This window comes from Nipponia nippon, unplaced genomic scaffold (assembly GCF_047370975.1).
Source record: "Nipponia nippon isolate SJK-2023a ecotype South Korea unplaced genomic scaffold, ASM4737097v1 scaffold_2, whole genome shotgun sequence".
Classification (NCBI taxonomy): domain Eukaryota; kingdom Metazoa; phylum Chordata; class Aves; order Pelecaniformes; family Threskiornithidae; genus Nipponia; species Nipponia nippon.
This window is the reverse complement of record NW_028262336.1, coordinates 57,993,205-58,010,278: the sequence shown is the minus strand read 5'-3', so window position 1 is coordinate 58,010,278 and position 17,074 is coordinate 57,993,205. Positions and strand designations below refer to the sequence as shown.

The 17,074-nt window shown below is 40.3% G+C and overlaps 1 protein-coding gene across 9 annotated transcripts in view; it reads right to left on the bottom strand.

Moving 5' to 3' along the window:
* Positions 1 to 15,820, bottom strand: part of HERC2 (HECT and RLD domain containing E3 ubiquitin protein ligase 2) — a 116,098-nt gene extending 100,278 nt beyond the window's left edge. For 6 of the 9 annotated variants that reach the window (XM_087759603.1, XM_087759609.1, XM_087759607.1 and 3 more), the window contains exons 1-3: positions 15,703 to 15,820; positions 14,761 to 14,877; positions 3,895 to 4,009 (exon numbers count right to left, since the gene is read on the bottom strand). In XM_087759603.1, coding sequence (XP_087615729.1) covers positions 3,895 to 4,009; positions 14,761 to 14,832 — 187 coding nt within the window. In that variant the 5' untranslated portion in view covers positions 14,833 to 14,877; positions 15,703 to 15,820. Of the gene's footprint in view, positions 1 to 3,894; positions 4,010 to 14,760; positions 14,878 to 15,374; positions 15,394 to 15,702 lie in introns of those variants that run through there. The other 3 variants (XM_087759604.1, XM_087759610.1, XM_087759608.1) reach the window with 2 other exon arrangements.
* Positions 15,821 to 17,074: the final 1,254 nt, after the last annotated feature.

The window sequence follows — 17,074 nt, the reverse complement described above, 5'->3', positions numbered from 1 at the left end:
CACAGTGTTTACCAAAGGCAGGACAGAGCCATGAAGCTGATGATTTTATATTTTTGCCCTGGAACTTAAAATAGCTCACTGAAACAGAAATTCCCACCTATACAGAAGTTTGAGAAATCAAAAATAAAAAAAAAACCAAACCACAAACACAAAAGAGAGACCTGTGTAGTTGACTGATGTGTCATAAAAATTCACAGTAACGGTTCTCTAATTTAAAAATTCAGTAAGAATAACATTATTTAATACTTTTTATTATTTTCAGTACATAGCCTCCAGTAGAAAAGATACTAATCTCATCCAAATTTCCTGAGGGCAGCCTGATTATCTTTTAAGTACATGCCATGCTGCAAGTGCACCTGTATTTGGACATCACTACTGTCACAGCTGTGTCCTCAGATGATACTTGGAAACATGCAAACACATTCTGCTGAACGCATTTATCAAACATGATTTTCTGAAAGTGCCACGAACAAAAAACAAAGAAGTTATTCCTAATCAAATGTTCCTGCTAACAGGGGGAAAAAAAAAAAATACACTATTTGCGTATTCCTCCTAGAGAGAAAAGGAATGCTTTTCGCTATCAATAGCATGTTCTTCCAGTCTATTGCCACTGCTGATATCCACTGAAAGAACGAAGTGCCTCTTCTGAGCAGCCCAGTCAGCAACCACAGAGAGCTATAGCACTAGCGAAGAAAAGGAGTTACAATGGGTGGACATAAATCAAAACTTCTTAAAACAGACTGAATAAAAAGGACTACTTACAGCAACCTCGCTTATTTATCTCCAAATCAGTCAATTTAGCAGCAAAACCTGAATATTGAGATTAAAATATATTGCTTTTAATATAAAAGCACTGGGTTTTACATAAATCTCATTACTTATATGTACTTTTCCCTCTCCTCTTGAATGACATTTGTAGATCATTTATGCAAAAAAAGTAACTACCAACTAAACAGACTGAAATAGTCTAGATTTTAATTTCATGAAACTCAATTTGAGCTGCAAGTTCAGAGGTCCAAACTGACAGCCAATATTTCTGGTTCCATGATTCACTACTGCCTCACAGAACCAAATATGCACTCTAATCAGCATTGGCCAAAAATAGCCTTGATGAGCTTTTTCTTCTCAAAGCTCAAGTCTAGTAAGCAAGATGGTTGTAGTTTAGCAATCCTGTAGGCCAGCACAATGGCATTTATGAAGGCTAACTTCAATGAAAGAGAATTTGTACAGTAATTCTAAGAGTTAAGAGCCTGAAAAAGCTATATTTAAATTTCTAAACTATTGTAGCTTTTCAAGAAATAGATGTTTGAGAAGTACCTATGTAGAAGAACATAGACACTCCAGGTGTGAAAAGGAACAGATGCGATCTGTGCTATATAATACCTACACTTAATCCATCCAGAAGGAAGGGCAAGGGGAAGGTGGTGTTTTAATTTTTATCTTTGTTACTTACTATCCAACTCTATCTTAATTGGCAATAAATTAAATTAAATTAATTTTCCCCAAGTCAAGTCTGTTTTTTGCCCATGACAGTAACTGGTAAGCGATCTCCCTGGCTTTATCTTGACCCACGAGCTTTTCCATTTTACTTTCTCCCTCTGTCCTGTGGAGGGGGGGGGCAGTGAGGAAGAAGCTGGGTGGGCAGCTGGCAGCTGCCTAAAGTCAACCCACCGCAATACAGTATTGGAAACAACAAGTGGCAGTCTTGTTTTAACAAAAACAAAACAAAACACCCACCCACCGAAAAAAGCCAAAAACCACCACGAATATCAGAAAGCTTTCGAAAGCCTCGTCACGGCTTGGACCACTGACATTTTATGGTAAAATAAATGCCTTGTTTCTACAGTAAACCATCAGAATTTCTGTATTTTTAAGTAACGTTATCCTATAGCCTTTAGCACTTTATGCCTTTTTGATCCTTCAACATCATGTATACATAAATACATCCAGCATTTTAAAAAAAAACTTCACATCATTATTCCGAATAGGTGTCCCAAGTCTGGATGAACATGTGAAGTCAAAGATGATCAACTTGCTTAGCACTTCAGGTTTTTTACCCAAAGCAGTATAAACTTCTCTCTACATTTTGGATCAGAACTGACAGCTTGCATTTTCGTAGTTGATATTTCAATGATTCCCCTGAAAACAAAAACCAGTTATACTACGACATCTTTTTACAAGCTTTCTCAGAATCACTGAAGCACTACAGCACCATAACTGACAAAAATCCCAATTCTCTGTGGCTACTTAAGTATAAAGATACCAGAAGAATAGTTTTCTGTCAAAGACCAGCATTAGTACAACTCTAAAAACAATGTGTAAGTATCCGGCACAAAAAGAGGAAATTGCATCAATTTCATCTGTAAAGCAGGTATTTACTTTAATATATTGCCTTTATTATTATAGATGTTTGTTATCTTTCTGCTACATGAGAGCAGAGTGTGTTGAATACCACGACCATCACAACACCTCTATCACGAGCTCTCAGTGAATGGGAAAGCACTTCCCACAGTTCATTTAGGGGATAACCCTTCCTTTCATTGCACCAAGTTTATGAGGCCTTTTAGTAATATACATGAAACTAGCCAATCCTAAGAAAAAAATATTACACTACCTCCACTCATTTCATGAGCAGCTGTTGTAGTACCCTTTCTGCTAAGATTAGCTGCATTTTCGTCCAGTGTCAACAAGAATATTCAAGAGGGCCAGCAGCAGCAGAAGGACAAAAAAAGTAGTTTTCTAACTCTGAAACAGTTAGGAGCATAATTCTAGTCCTTACTACAGCACGCAGCCACTCACAACCTACAAAGCTTATACTCTTGATAAAAATTATGTACAATTTGCTCTCCTCTCACACTATTTATTATAGCTTCTTTCCTATAGAAATAACTTCCTCTAGTCAAAAAGACTTCCCCCTCCCCCCCATTTTTTAAAGATGACAAATCATAGGTACAAAAAAAAAAAAAAAACACCTCTCTCTCCATAAGGAATTGAGCGTTAGTGGTTGAAATATGATGTCTATCCAACACTACAGTTCAGGAAGTAACAGAAGCTGAAATAATAGTTCACTGCTACCAAAGGCAGTATTCCACCCTTCTCCTAGGCAGAGCCTCATTTATTTGGGGGTCACATAAATTACTGACAAAACTTATCTGACCATTTGATGAGCCCATTTCAGCCAGGTTAAGAAACATAAACCTTTTCCTTTTTTGACCAGTTTAATTTTCTGTTCAATAAGGAGTCAAAAGATCACCACAATCAGAAAAAGGAAAAAAGGTAAGAGCAGAATCACTCCATTTTGGCGTAGCCGATCACAAAACAAAATCTACCTCCACCAAAGTAATTTCTCTAAATAGATGCATTACTCTGCCATTTGCAGGATTCGCAGCATTTGAACTGCTCTCAAGTACACTAGAAGGAAGGAAAAAAAAAAAAAAGCACTACATTCTCAGTCAGACTGTGGACAGTTTTTTAGCTGACCTTTTAGTTACCTTATGAAGATTGTAAACAACATCAGAAATAGCAGTATGGGCTCTACCCCATTCCTCAGTCCACTTCCTTTAAACAAAGGCTTCAACTGTAAACACACCAAGCATACCAAACAAAAGGACACCGCCAAGCGCCTCTCATAATAATATGCCTAGTTATGAAGTTTAATTTCAAAACACTGGAACAGATTTAAGCCTTCATTTGAAGGCTTAGACGTTACCTTTCCATACGCTTTTAAGAAATCAGTTTCAATTGTATTTAATTCAAAATATGAACACCTGCAAATTGTATAGAAAGGTGACGATAAACCAAAGTTCTGTGACAGTATGAAATTTGAATTCCATTTTCATCATAGTGATGAAAGAAAAAATGAACAAAGAAAAAAAATAATTTAAAAATCCATACCTTTTCTTGGAGGTAGTTCACCACTTAGTGTTAACTCTGTTCCAGGATATACAATCTCCCCATCTTTTACCATTTCATTCCACAAGCCACATAGTCCATCTCGTGTAAAAGCCAGCTGTTAAAAATAATACATTATATATAGTTACACACAACAATTTGCTCTCAAGCCAACTCAAGCTAACATTTAAAATACACCAGATTTTATATTTTGTCCCAGAAGAAAGAAAACATGTATCACTTCACTAGTATATTCATTGTGTGTGTGCGTATGATAGGGATTTAACTGATCTTCAGGACCTCTGATTCTCTAGCTATGCTACTTTCAGGCTAAAAGCACAAATTAGTAACTTTTATATAGGCTCAAATACAGTAAGGTGAACTTTCTTTTGGTGAAAAATTCTCACAAAAGCATGGATTTGGTCACCTCAGAAGTATCCACACATTCAAAATGACATCATGCAATAATCAGGGGGGGCATGGGGTGGGGTGTCCTTTTCCCTTCAGGAAAAGCTATCCAAACAAAGTCAAGCTGCATAAAGTCACAAAACAGGGAAGCATGAGGGAAGTCAATACAGTCCCCCCTCCAAACCAGCGACTGAAGAGCTGGGCATTCCACCAGAACAAATGGCACCAAGGCGCGGATTCATAAATGTACTTAACCAGTTCAAACTGGTCCTGCTGTGCACAGCATCTCTCACAGCCCTCCCTCTTCCTTCCAGCTGCTACAATGCCTCCTCTCGCATGCAGGCTAATGCACGTGCGTGATCATCTGCTGACCCAGACCATGGAACCGATCAAGACTAAAACCAGCTGCGCCTGGGGGAAGAGCGAGGGGCCGCCTCAGCCCCCGTCAGTTCCCAGTACACTGTGTGTGCAACAGGACAAATGCTCACGACAGAACAAATGGCAGGACTGTGCTAGCTGGAAGCACTCATGAAAGCGCCGGCTTAAACCCGAGTCTCCTAATGATTTATCAATTCGGATCTCCCTTGAAGAATCCTAATGACCAGGACAACCTGTCTTCTACTGATGTTGTTCTCTGCTTTATAAAAGGCTGCTAAACAGGTGTCAACATCCCAAGCAAATTCCGTAATAGCCAGGCTATCATTCGCAACCGTACAGCATACGGGAGGAGGGGAGTACATGAAATTGAAAAACAGAATACCTTTAGCATACCAAAGTGGTGCAGCAGAGACACTTAAAAAAAAAAAAAAAAAAAAAAAACACACACAAAACTGCTGAAGGCTTATTCAGAAGTGTTTTTGTGTTACATAACTACTATTCAAATCCAAAGTCTTTTAACAGAGGAGTAATACAAAGACGTTAGTTACACAACTGCTGCAAAATATTTACCGTTATACACAGAAGTCCACTTATATTTAATTTTGATCTATTTCCTAAAGATATTTTAATGATTAAAGATTACATGTTTTAAGAATCACAACCACCAGCAGGGAAATCATTTGCTGATCTAGCTAACCTCAGTTAACATGAGGAATTAAAGGCAAGTTGCATGTTGTGACACCACTGTAACACATTAAATTACCGTATTAATTTCTTGACTTCATACTGCTTACTTCAGAAATTCACTCCAACACATATTAATGATTCCAATCGTTTTTCTTTCAGCATAAAATATGAGCTGACACATTGTACGTATTTGTCACTTGCTGTTTCCTGATCTCAGGGGGATAAGAATCACACAGCGTGAGCTAGACATTATTCAACTTATCTGCAATTTATCAGTTGTGCAGCACCAGAATTACACTGTGACCATGCTTTACTGAAAGGTACAGTCCCTGTTCTTCAGAGCTAGACAGCATGTAGAGCTTTTGCAAAGACTCTGTATTTTGCTGAAAGCTTTCCATTTGGCTTAATTTTTTATGAATTGGAATAGTCTGAAGTAAAATTGCATTTCAACAAGGGGGGGGGGGGGGAATCAACCATTCACCGTTGACCGAATTTCTTGCATCATTCTCAGCCTATAAATATTTCAAAAATAAATAGCATTCACTTTCTCCTTCATCAGATGTGGTCATAGTGGGGCACTTAAGGAATTTATTTTTCACAATTTTTTTCTTGAAAAAATAGCTAAACACAACTGTTTCACTATTTTTGGCTCATATGCGATAGCATTTTTTTTTTTTTTTTTTTTAACATTCACCTGTTGACTGATAACCTATGCTAAAATGCAAGCTTGAAAAATAGTGAGTGAGGCAACCCTCCAGACGGGTTGCATAATAAATTATGGTTTTCACAAAGTTAAGTTTTTGTCTGATAAACTCCCTTTTCATACATTTTATTTTACATTCTCAGACCACCTAGATATGGAAAATTATTCTTACAGCCCTCAAGCTCAGAATCTAAAGGCCTACAGGCTTTGAATTCAAGGTTCTTCATAATGCAGCACTGTTTTATTTCAGAAAACCTACTACTTTTGTAAGCATTGCTATAAAGTAGAATCAATAATTGTTTTCTCCATTTTAACCTCTACTCCTTTCAGATGGCACAAAGTTTACCCAAGTCTTTCAAGCAACTAAAAACTGAAAAAGTAAACAAAATTTCTTCTGCCTTGGGTTTGGCGTTCATATTCTTATCGAAGTAATTTTCTTGGTGTGTTGCATAGAGATAGAGCAACCACCAAGATTATAGGTCACAGAGAGTTCCCCCTCCTTCTCCAAATACCTCATGTGGAAGCTTACACCACAAGCAGCCTTCAGAAAAACAACTTTGCTTTTATTCAAGTTGTAGTTAACATTTTCCCAGTAGCATATGTGTTGGGGGAGGGGGAAAAGGACACATGTTTGAAAGTATAGTAACACTGGACTTTTTTTGTAGCAATAATCAAAGCAACCAACTCAAAGGACAATTAAGAAACAGTATTTACAACCAATTCAGCTCTCATAACAGGGCAACTCAGTTCCAGCTGTAACAAGTTCACTATTAATCTCGTCGACGTTCAGCAGACATATTAAACAGTGAATTACCACTATGATATGGAAAAGTGAAAGAAAAGGGTGAGTTTTTAAGTGATAATTTATTCAAGCAATTTTATTTTCATGATCCCAAAATTCTATAACCATAACAGAAGTTTCACAACTCCGTTAAGAGAAATATTTCACTTAACCAACAGAAATGGGGAGGAGTGGTTGATGCATCAGAGGGTTGTGCTGCCATCCAGAGGGACCTCGACAGGCTGGAGGAATGGACTGACAGGAACCCCATGAAGTTCAACAAGGAGAAGTGCAAAGTCGTGCACCTGGGGAGGAACAACCCCATGCTGGGAGTAATCCAGCTGGAAAGCAGTTTTGCAGAAAAAATCTGGGGGTCCTGGTGGGCACCGAGTTGAACATGAGCCACCCATGTGCCCTTGCCACAAAGAAGGTTAATGGGTGTCCTGGGCTGCATTAGGAGGAGTGTTGGCAGCAGGTCGAGGGAGGTGATCCTTCCCTTCTACTCAGCACTGGCGAGGCCACACTTGGAATACTGGGTCCGGTTCTGTGTTCCCCAGTACAAGAGACATGGACATACCGCAGAGAGTATGGAACATCTCTCCTACGAGGAAAGGCGGAGAGAGCTGGGACTGTTTAGCTTGGAGAAGAGAAAGTTCAGGGGGCATCTCATTAATGTATATTTTTGCATGCGTGAAGAGAGGGTGCAAAGAGGGAGCCAGGCTCTTTTCAGCGGTGCCCAGCGACAGGACCAGAGGCAACGGGCACAAACTGAAACACAGGAGCTTCCCTCTGACCATCAGGAAACACTTTTTCACTGTGAAGGTGACTGAGCACGGGCACAGGTTGCCAGGTTGGACCAGACGACCTCTAGACATCCCTTCCAACCTCAGCCATTTGTGATTCTGTGAAACTAGCAGCTGAAGATAACAGTAATTCAACTGTATGGTAGAAAAGTCAAATATCTGCTTTGACTACACAGTCCTGCTTTTCCTCTTTCTATAGTGTTTTAAGACTATCTTAGCCAGCACAAGCACATACTACTTTCTTCTTTGCTCCCACCGATTCTTGCATTCTGTCATTTGCAAGGAGCCCATTAACACATCCAAGTGCTGAGACAGAAGAACTAGAACTTTGTTCAGAGCAAATTTGGAAAACATCTCTCTTCGGTTTCTATTTTCCAAATAATATGACCCTTCAAAAATATCGCTCTTCTTCCACTCAGTTCTTTAAAGAAAGTTCACAAGGCAATCGATGGTGCAGTGCAAGAGAAGAAAAGCTCATTTGGTGTCTTCGTTGTTTCTGACACACTAGGGTTGCGAGTACAAGAGTACCTACCTGTGTTTTGTTAAGTCTAACGCTCTCTCACTAGATTGCTTGATTTATGTGGACATCTTTCCCTCTAATAATTAGTAACTTCATTTATGAATGTTTAAAGGGATGACCTTGACAAACTCAGTAAGGTAACAAATTAAGAATAATTAAGTTTTCACTGAACTTTTGCAACTGGCAACAGTGTCAGAGATGTACACTCTGTAAAAACCCCACAAGGACCCCAAGTCCCTGCTTGCTCCACCACCTACACACTGCCTTCCCAAGACTGAGACAATAGCAGCTCCATCACCACTATCCACTGCTTTACAACCTTGGCCCGTGTTCTTAATCCTCCTACTCATTCCACCAAATCAAGTGCCATTCCCCATGCCCAAAATCTCCCTCATTCTTCCCACGGCATCTCCTGACCTCAGATAAGACCACAGCCACATATCCTCATCTCCTACGCACCTCACCTTCACAAACCCCAAGCCACTTCCACCATTTGTCACACATTCTCATCCCCAGACCACATCTTGATCTCTGCACTTGTAAGGCATGTATCTCACCAAATTCATACTTCCCACACAGACCTAAGTCTTGGCCCTGCTCACTTAGCCAAAAAAGCAAGGGCCTAAGCAGACTTCAAAGTGAACTTCTACTGTGCTGTAAACTGGGCAGCCCCCACTCTAATCTTCTGCTAATCTTACCTCTGCAGTTGAACTGTAATTTATTCTGTCTGGTACAACATTTAATTAAGTCAAAGGGATACCTAGTTTGGTCACTGGCATACGCTGCTGCCATCCTCCAACAGGGCTGGCAGTGAAATTCCTGTCCATCCCCATCAACTCTAGAGAATAAGGCATTGGCATTAACACTTCCTTACATTTCAAGAAAATTAAATCTTGCAACCATAACTGGATACGCTTCTGAGAATTCTCAAAGCATCACTACAATTTTGCTTTTAATAAGTTACTTCAAGAATAATCAGCAGCTGTGATTTTGTTCTAAAGTCAACTGTTTAAGTTAAACAAAGCTTACTCTATGTGGTACAGCAGATCACGTTCTTGATGCGGTTTCATAAACTTTCCTGCAGAAAGCATAGAAGCCTCCGCAAAAGTTAACTCGAGCTCAAGAAAAATGAAGCCAGGAAAAGGAAATGACACAAAAGGACAGGGATTGATTTAGGTAGGATTCCTGATTATATAACTGCACTGGAAATTCAAGAAAGTGACTTCATAATTACAAAATGTCAATATGGATTTAAAATACAGGCTACTTAAATAATCTTCACCTCAGAATTGCCAGCAGGGGGGGAGGAGGAGAGAATCTGTTCTTCCATTCAATTACTTCTGCAGTAGCCATTGGCTGTATTTAAAAGACTACATTAAAAAAACATTTTTCTTTAGAAATAGATTTAAAAAAAACCAAAAAAAAACCCAAACTTTTTCAACCCAGTAATGGTGAAGAAAATCACAGAACAGTAAGTCCTTTCCCAGGTCTCTCTGTTGTTAATGCTTTTTTGAATCCATTCAATTGTGTTTCCTTTTTCATTGTCATCTTCTTCAGTATTCTGTCCTAGCTTCCTTCCTTCCCTGCTGAAGCATGCCCTGAAACCACAGCTGCTTATCACATCTATGCAAAGCACAGTGAAACATCATTAAATCTAAACATACTGCTCTAAAGCTCTCATAGCAAAGACAGAAAAGTTCAGCAGCCCCACATTACTTCAACAGATTTGGGGTTAAACTAGAAATGTCCCTGTAATAACAGTCTGCTGGTCTTCCATTTGTTGCAAAAGTTTATTAACAGTTAATGCTCATATGCAAAGAAACACGTAGAAGAGACATTCTCTAACTTTCTCCATTTGCAGAACGGTAGTTCTGTTTGAGCCCAAATATTTGCATAAACATTAAATTTAATTTCTCTAATCTATCACTCCACATATGGGCCTCACCCCTCCCTCTGAAAATCACTTATTTTGGCGGGACAGCATTACTTTATTTTTTAAGTAAGAAAAAAAAAAATCCCTATTGCAAGCTTCACTTCCTTTAAAAACATAGGAGCTCTCATTTGCAGTTTGCTATAAGAACTTCTACATAAGCCCTTCATTTTTCGATCAGAAAACAGGAACTAAGGAAATTAACAGGGAATCAACAAAACAGAGAAAGCAACTTCCACTAACTTCTTGCCTTTTAATAGTCAAGACATCATTTATTTGCATTATTTTCTTAGAAGCAAAGACACTGATCTAGATGCTAGAAGAGTAGGATTTTCATGAAAAATCAAAATGCCAAATGTAATTCCGAAGGGAAGGTAAAAAGATTTCAGACCAATGCAACTCTTACAGTTGGCTGTTTCATTTGAAAAAGCTCACTCTCATCTCTGTGGCAAAAGAAGATGACACAAATAGCCTGCCAACCACGAACTCAATGAAAACTGATGAAAATGCATCATATTTCTCTTGTCAACAGCTCTTGCACCTTGACTGTTGCCTAAAGTTTTTTTCCACACTACAGGAAAATGAAAGTCTTTCACCTCTGACCCCTGCTATTAAGCACAATAGTTCTCTGCAGGATCTAGAATAAGCAGACTGTTTAAACACCAGTCGAACACACACATGCATCCCATTAGCTGACAGCAGTTCTAGTTTTTCATTATTCAGCCATCACTAACTATAAAGTTCTCTGCATAAGATTCTAAAATAGTAGTACAGTACATCTATTTAATTGGAATTATTTTAAGCACAGTTTGATTCAGCAAACTGGATATCTAGGCTTAAGTAAACAACTTTAATCTTCCCTTCCGATTGTGTATTTTTCTATACTTTTCTTTAAAAAAAAAGAATGTCTTTCTTAGAAACGGCCATCAAAACACAATCTCCCATTACACACAGATTTTGATATAAATCTGATGGCTTCTACTGGTAATAGACATAAATAAGTAGGTGTTTTTAGATGTATTAATTCAAATCTAAAAAAATAAATTGGAAAATTAAGTGATACACTAACCTTTCTAGAAACTACGTTAAATATGACCCATGAAAAAGTTGCCTGTACTAAAATCCACCTGTTTTATAAATTCATAGGATTATTTTATTAATGGTGATGTTACACACATTATTATGTAACACGAGAACATATTACATATTGTAGTACTGATGTTACCTCATATTGAGCTGAGCTATCCTAATTTTTCAGCTGCTATGACAGTTTGTGGTTTTTTTCAGACAACATAGAATATCTTAATTTTGCTCCACCAGGAAATTTAGATTTTTAATAAAACAAATGTTTCTAAACAGTTCAAAGTTATGCTAGCAGCTGTAAATTATACAATAATAGTTCAACAATTACAAAGTTAGTAAAAAGATATGGAATAGTTATGGAGTGCACTTAGGTCTTTGTAGAGTATTTTGGCTTCCTAAAATAATAACTATTAGTTTCATATACATTAATATAAGCAAAAATATATTATCAAGATATAGTTCCATTAACATTTCACACCAGTTAATCCTGCAGGCTAGAGGCTCACTGCTATTACAAAAGGCCTTGTGTCTTTGATATTCTCTTAAGAACAGTAATAATATGCTACATCACTCTGGCTTTGTCTCTTAACAGTAACATCCCAAAACTGAATAAGAACATTTAAATTTGGTCTGGATGCCAGCAGGAACAGTGACGCATGCAGGTGATTAAACACAATCCGTGCTAAAATCCACATCTTTTTTTTTTTTGTTATATTAATACCACTATATTACAGACTTATTAATGCACATGGTATAACAATATCGTGTATTACATTATTAATGTGACATCATCTTGAGCTAAAGCAAAAAAGAATCTGATGATTTTCAGAGAGATTTCACTGGCTTAATCCACAATAACCGCCACAGCCATCGAGTCTAAAGAGCAAACTCTCTAGCAACAGTGACCAAAAAAAAAAAAAAGGCACAAGTCAGACTTTGGAGACTACTAGCCCACCAAGTGAAACATTTCACTTCCAATTCTAGCTATAGTCTTCAATTTTTGCAACAGCAAAGAACTTCATTTAGAAACAAAAAAAAAGTTAGTTTTAAAGACTAATCAATCTCTGTATGTCTCCTAAGGTAAGAATTCACCAGTATGATTCTGTTTCTCCAAGGACTTTCACCCATCCACTCTCAGACTGCTGTCCAGTGAAAAGTTAAAAATCTAACCGCAAAGTGAAGAGTTTCAGGGTCTAATTCCAAACAACAATTTGTAGGTAGCTTAAGTCACAAAAATTAGTGTGTCTTTCTTCAAATCTCTCCTAAGTATTATGCTCATCTTTTCAATTCCTGTTGACAGTCTCCTGAACACCAATAAGGCCCTTCTATAGCTAGGTAAAAATATACACAGTAGGAAATCAGCATATTCGGTAGACATAGAACTTAAAGGATTAAGAGACAGGAGTTATACCTATAAAGAAATTTCACACACAGCTAGGTCATGCCAGTCAACCAGTAGCTAAAATAGTCCATCATGCAATAGAAATATTCCCCAGAGCCCAAAACCCCCTTAACTTGACAGAAGACATCTGACATTTAATACATTAAAAAGGAGTGACTCAAGATTCACATACACATTTTTCTAAAATACTGAACACACACATCCAGACAGAGTTCTGTGATGAGGACCTGTGTAATATCAAAAACAGATAACCTAATAAGAAAATTATATTATACCCAGGAGGCCTAGCTAGTCTTCAGATTCCAGAGAAGTGATGTTTGCGTCCAGCAGATCACAAATGGTTATTGTTCTCTTATTTCATTAATCCCATTATCTTGACTATAGCATGATTGGAAGAAAACAAAGGAAGTACCCTGGCAATTAGAGTCCAACTTGTTATTACTCATAAAGAACTCTTATAAATAAGAGAACTTATTCACAGAAATTTGTTACAAATTAAAATTTTTATTATTAAAAGGAATTATTACAACACATTAACTACGCAACGATCTCATAAAAGACAAATATTTCATTGCATTTGTACACACTCAGCTGAAAATAATCCTTAAAGTTTGGATGACAACTGAAAACCTCCTGTCAAAAGTTTACATAAACAGAAAAAAGGGATGTAGAAAAAAAGGCACTACGAATGACAGGAAAAATCTGACCAATCACATGAACAGTCACATTTTTCACCCCATATAACACAGAAGAAAATTAGGCAATGCATAGTCAGCAGCTATTACAAACAAAGATTGCCACTTTTTCAGCTAAAATTTCCCTCTATTCTACAATCATTGAAGCAACATATTTGTAATCTAGAAGGCAGATTCCAGGCAACACAAAAATATTTCTGTATTTCTTAATATGCTTATCTTCAAATTGTTTTCTGCTACATTTATTTACCACATGAGCCAAAACATCTAATTCTGGATCAAAACTTTTACTTTGGTAAGAATAAAACATGAAAATAGAATTAATCGAGCCAAATCAAGAGCAAGCCCTGTCATTTTAGAGCATTTACATACAAGACCTACTAAATAATGTAACCTCTAAGGCTATATCTGTCACTTCTGATTCCTACTTAGCTTGTTTGATGTAAAATATTGGAGAAAGGCTGCTTTTGAATCACAACTGCATGGGGAAAAACCCTTGCTTAACCACAAGAACAGCTGAACTGAACCATTCAGATGATCAGCATGTAATTTGGGGTGAAGTCGCTCAGGATGCAGTTTTTTACATTTTTTATTAATTATTATTAAGCTGTAACAAAGGAGTAATGCTGTATGGCCAACCTCAACAAGAATTTCAGAGTTTTGAGCAGGAACTTGGAAAGGGTATTCAAAGTAAGGTACCTACACGCAACATCTGGGGGAAGGAAGACGACAGACAAGACAAGGACTTACTCTAGTTACCCATTTCATCTGAAACAAACGTAACTGACCCAAAGCACTCTACTTCTCTATATTTTCCACTTAATTTTCAAACCTGAATTGGGAAAACACAATAGTATCCTCATCCCTGTATCATGCAACTTTGATAAATAAACAGATCATCTTCTACAACAAAAGAAAACCTTCATCAAACACGAGCACATTTAAACAAAGACCAGTTCCATCTCAACCACATATCTTTGATGAAAAATGAACCCCCTTCAAAAAGGACAAAATTTAAAGGAAGCCTACACCCATTACACAAACAACTACAATAAAGGCTAATCTGAATTCTTCAAAATATAAATTCATTTCCATCACCTTTTGCTTCAGTTCTCTTGTGCATTAAAGCTGCTAGCTCATATGCAGGCAAGAAGTTTACCACCAGCCGAAATAAAGAAGTTATAGTTCTAGCAGCAATGCTACATACTCAGCTGTGCGCTTTGATGCTCTGCAGAGATAACATACATATGCAGTCCAGCTTGTTTCTAAGCAGAAGGGACTGGACTGACAATACAGATTTATCTGCAGCTTGAAATGAGTTAGTGTTTCTTCAAGATGAGTTTTAAATCAGCATACTCAAAAAACCCTATATATTTATCTCCAGAGCAATGCTGCAGTCTTCCGTTTGTCAGCTGTTTAGACTAAAAGCATCCTTCATCCTTCACCTGCACCTGAAAGGTCACGATTCCAACTCCTTACCTGTAAGTCTGTCTTCAACCATTTGGAGTCAAACCTAGCTTGAGCAGCCAGACAAAAAGGTTCAGAAGACATGGTTCCTTCCCCAGCCTTCCCTCCAGGCTGCCCGAGCAGCCCAACCTGCCACAGAATGAGAAAAACAACAATCTAGCACATGAAATAAACCACACAAGGTTATTTTTCCTCAGACTAGGACGGCTTCCACCTGATCTTTAAAAATTTATCGTAAATAAGGACCTCCCTCGTTCACATCCCCCAGAATTGCCCAGGGAGAGGAACACACATAAAGCACACTATTTGAACCCCCAAACCCCACTTCCCTTCCCCAGAACACCGGTGGAAGGAAGCCTCCCTTCTGCTGCGCTGAGCTACATCAGAGGCCTAACGCTGCCCCTCAGACCCATAAGCGGTGCATGAAATAAATAATTGATCACAGATTACGCAAGCCGCAGGCCGACATAAAGCGATTACCACGGTCATCCGCACCCCCTCCTCCCCATCGCCCCCGGCGGCGGCCGAGGCCCGGGGGCTCCCCCTCTCCCCGGAGCATCCCCCCCCCCGCCCTCAGGGCCCGCTGTCACCGCCCGTTACGGTCACCACCCGCGGCTTTAACCCACCTCGGCCGGCCCGGGGGAGAGGGCCGCGGGGCGGGGGCCGCCGGGACCTCGGCGGGCTGGCAGGGCCCGGGCGGGCCCGGACAGGGGTCGCTGCGCACAGCGCGGGGGGCTGCGCTGCACCGCCCCGCCCCGCTCCTCCCCTCCCCTCCCGCGGGGCTGAGGGGGGCGGCCCCTTTCCCCGCGCCGCCAGACCGAGGCTGAGCGCGCTCGCGCCCCCCTCCCCCCGCCACTGCGGCCAGCTCCACGGGGCGAGGCGGGGGGGGCGCTCCCGCCCTCTGTCTCGCCCCCCCCTCCCCGCCCAGCCAGATGGAGGGTCCCTCGCACTCACCGGCCGGCCGTGACCACGGCGGCGGCGGCGGCTCCTCGCCCCTTGCCTTGCCTCGCTCTACCGCCGCCCGCTCGGCCCCCGGTAATCCTCGCCCCTCCTTCCCTCGCCCGCCCGCCCGCCCCCCCCCTCCGCCGGCAGAGCCGCTCGCCGGTCCCTCCCCCGGTACTGGAAGCGAGGGAAACTCGGCCCATTCGCGGCTCAGCCCCCAGTACGCTAGCAAAGCTCCCGGCCAATCGGGAGAGGAGGAGGAGGCGGGACATCCTGTCCCGGAGCGGGCCGCGGCGGCGAGGGGGGCGGGGCGGGGGCCCGTCTGTCAGGTGCGCCCGAAGTCAGCCGCTCGTAGCGAAAACCGGTCTCCTTTTAGGTGGGATGCAGAGATTTAAGAAAACAAAGAGGGTTGGGTGGGTTTTTTAAGTCACTTTAGGGATCGTCTGCAAACTATACTGTTAAGTTCCTCTCTAAAAAAAAAGCAGTGTTTAAATGTTTCAGGGCAGAAGGGTCAATAACGAGTAGTTCAGAGGCGAACAACATGGCAGAAACAGCCCGAAAGAGTCGAGGCTGGAAACGGGGACGTGATGCTGCCGCACACCAGGGCGGAGGGGTGCTGGGGAGGGAATCGGGAGGGTGCTGATGGCAGGCGGCGAGGGGAGCCTGGCCTGCACGGAGGCAAACGATCACGCTTCAGCGTAGGTTTGTTGAGGAGGGTGAAATATATCACCAGTATGAAACTAAAGTTAACCAAAAGTCAAGTTTCTCACAAGACTTGGACTACAGTTCCCCGGCAGCTAAGGAAGGAGGAAAGGAGGAGGAAGGCTTGGCAGATGGGGCCGTGATTGCCTTTGGCCAACAGAAAGCCACAGACGGAATGTCAATGAAATTGTAACAGAATTGAGGCCATTTGCTGGCGATTAGGCAAAGGTACGCAACATTTAGGTAGTGTTATTTAAGAAGCATTGTTATAAAACACAGTGGATTTGATTCTCCTGGGTTAGTTTTCAAAGTAATAAGTGCAACCACAACCTAACTGCTTAGCCTATTCCTTACCACAGACCTCTCTTGGATCAAGATACAGTAGTTTCTTCAAGTAAAATAGTGTACGAAATTTCTGAAGTGCCTCAAAATTTATATAAAAAGAGAGAAATACACAATTTTCTCAAGTTACTCCCTGAAACTTCAAAACCAAAAGTAGTTTCCCTTGAAAAATCTGCCCAAATGCCTACAAGTCAAAAGCTTTCAGTTTAACATGAAGGGACTGGAAGTTTTGTCATGTATATCACGTTGTGTCTATTCTGTCCAGTCCATGGCTGAGCAAGACCTAGCACACCAGGATGGGAAATATTTTAGTCTCTTCTTACCCAGTAGACTAGAAATA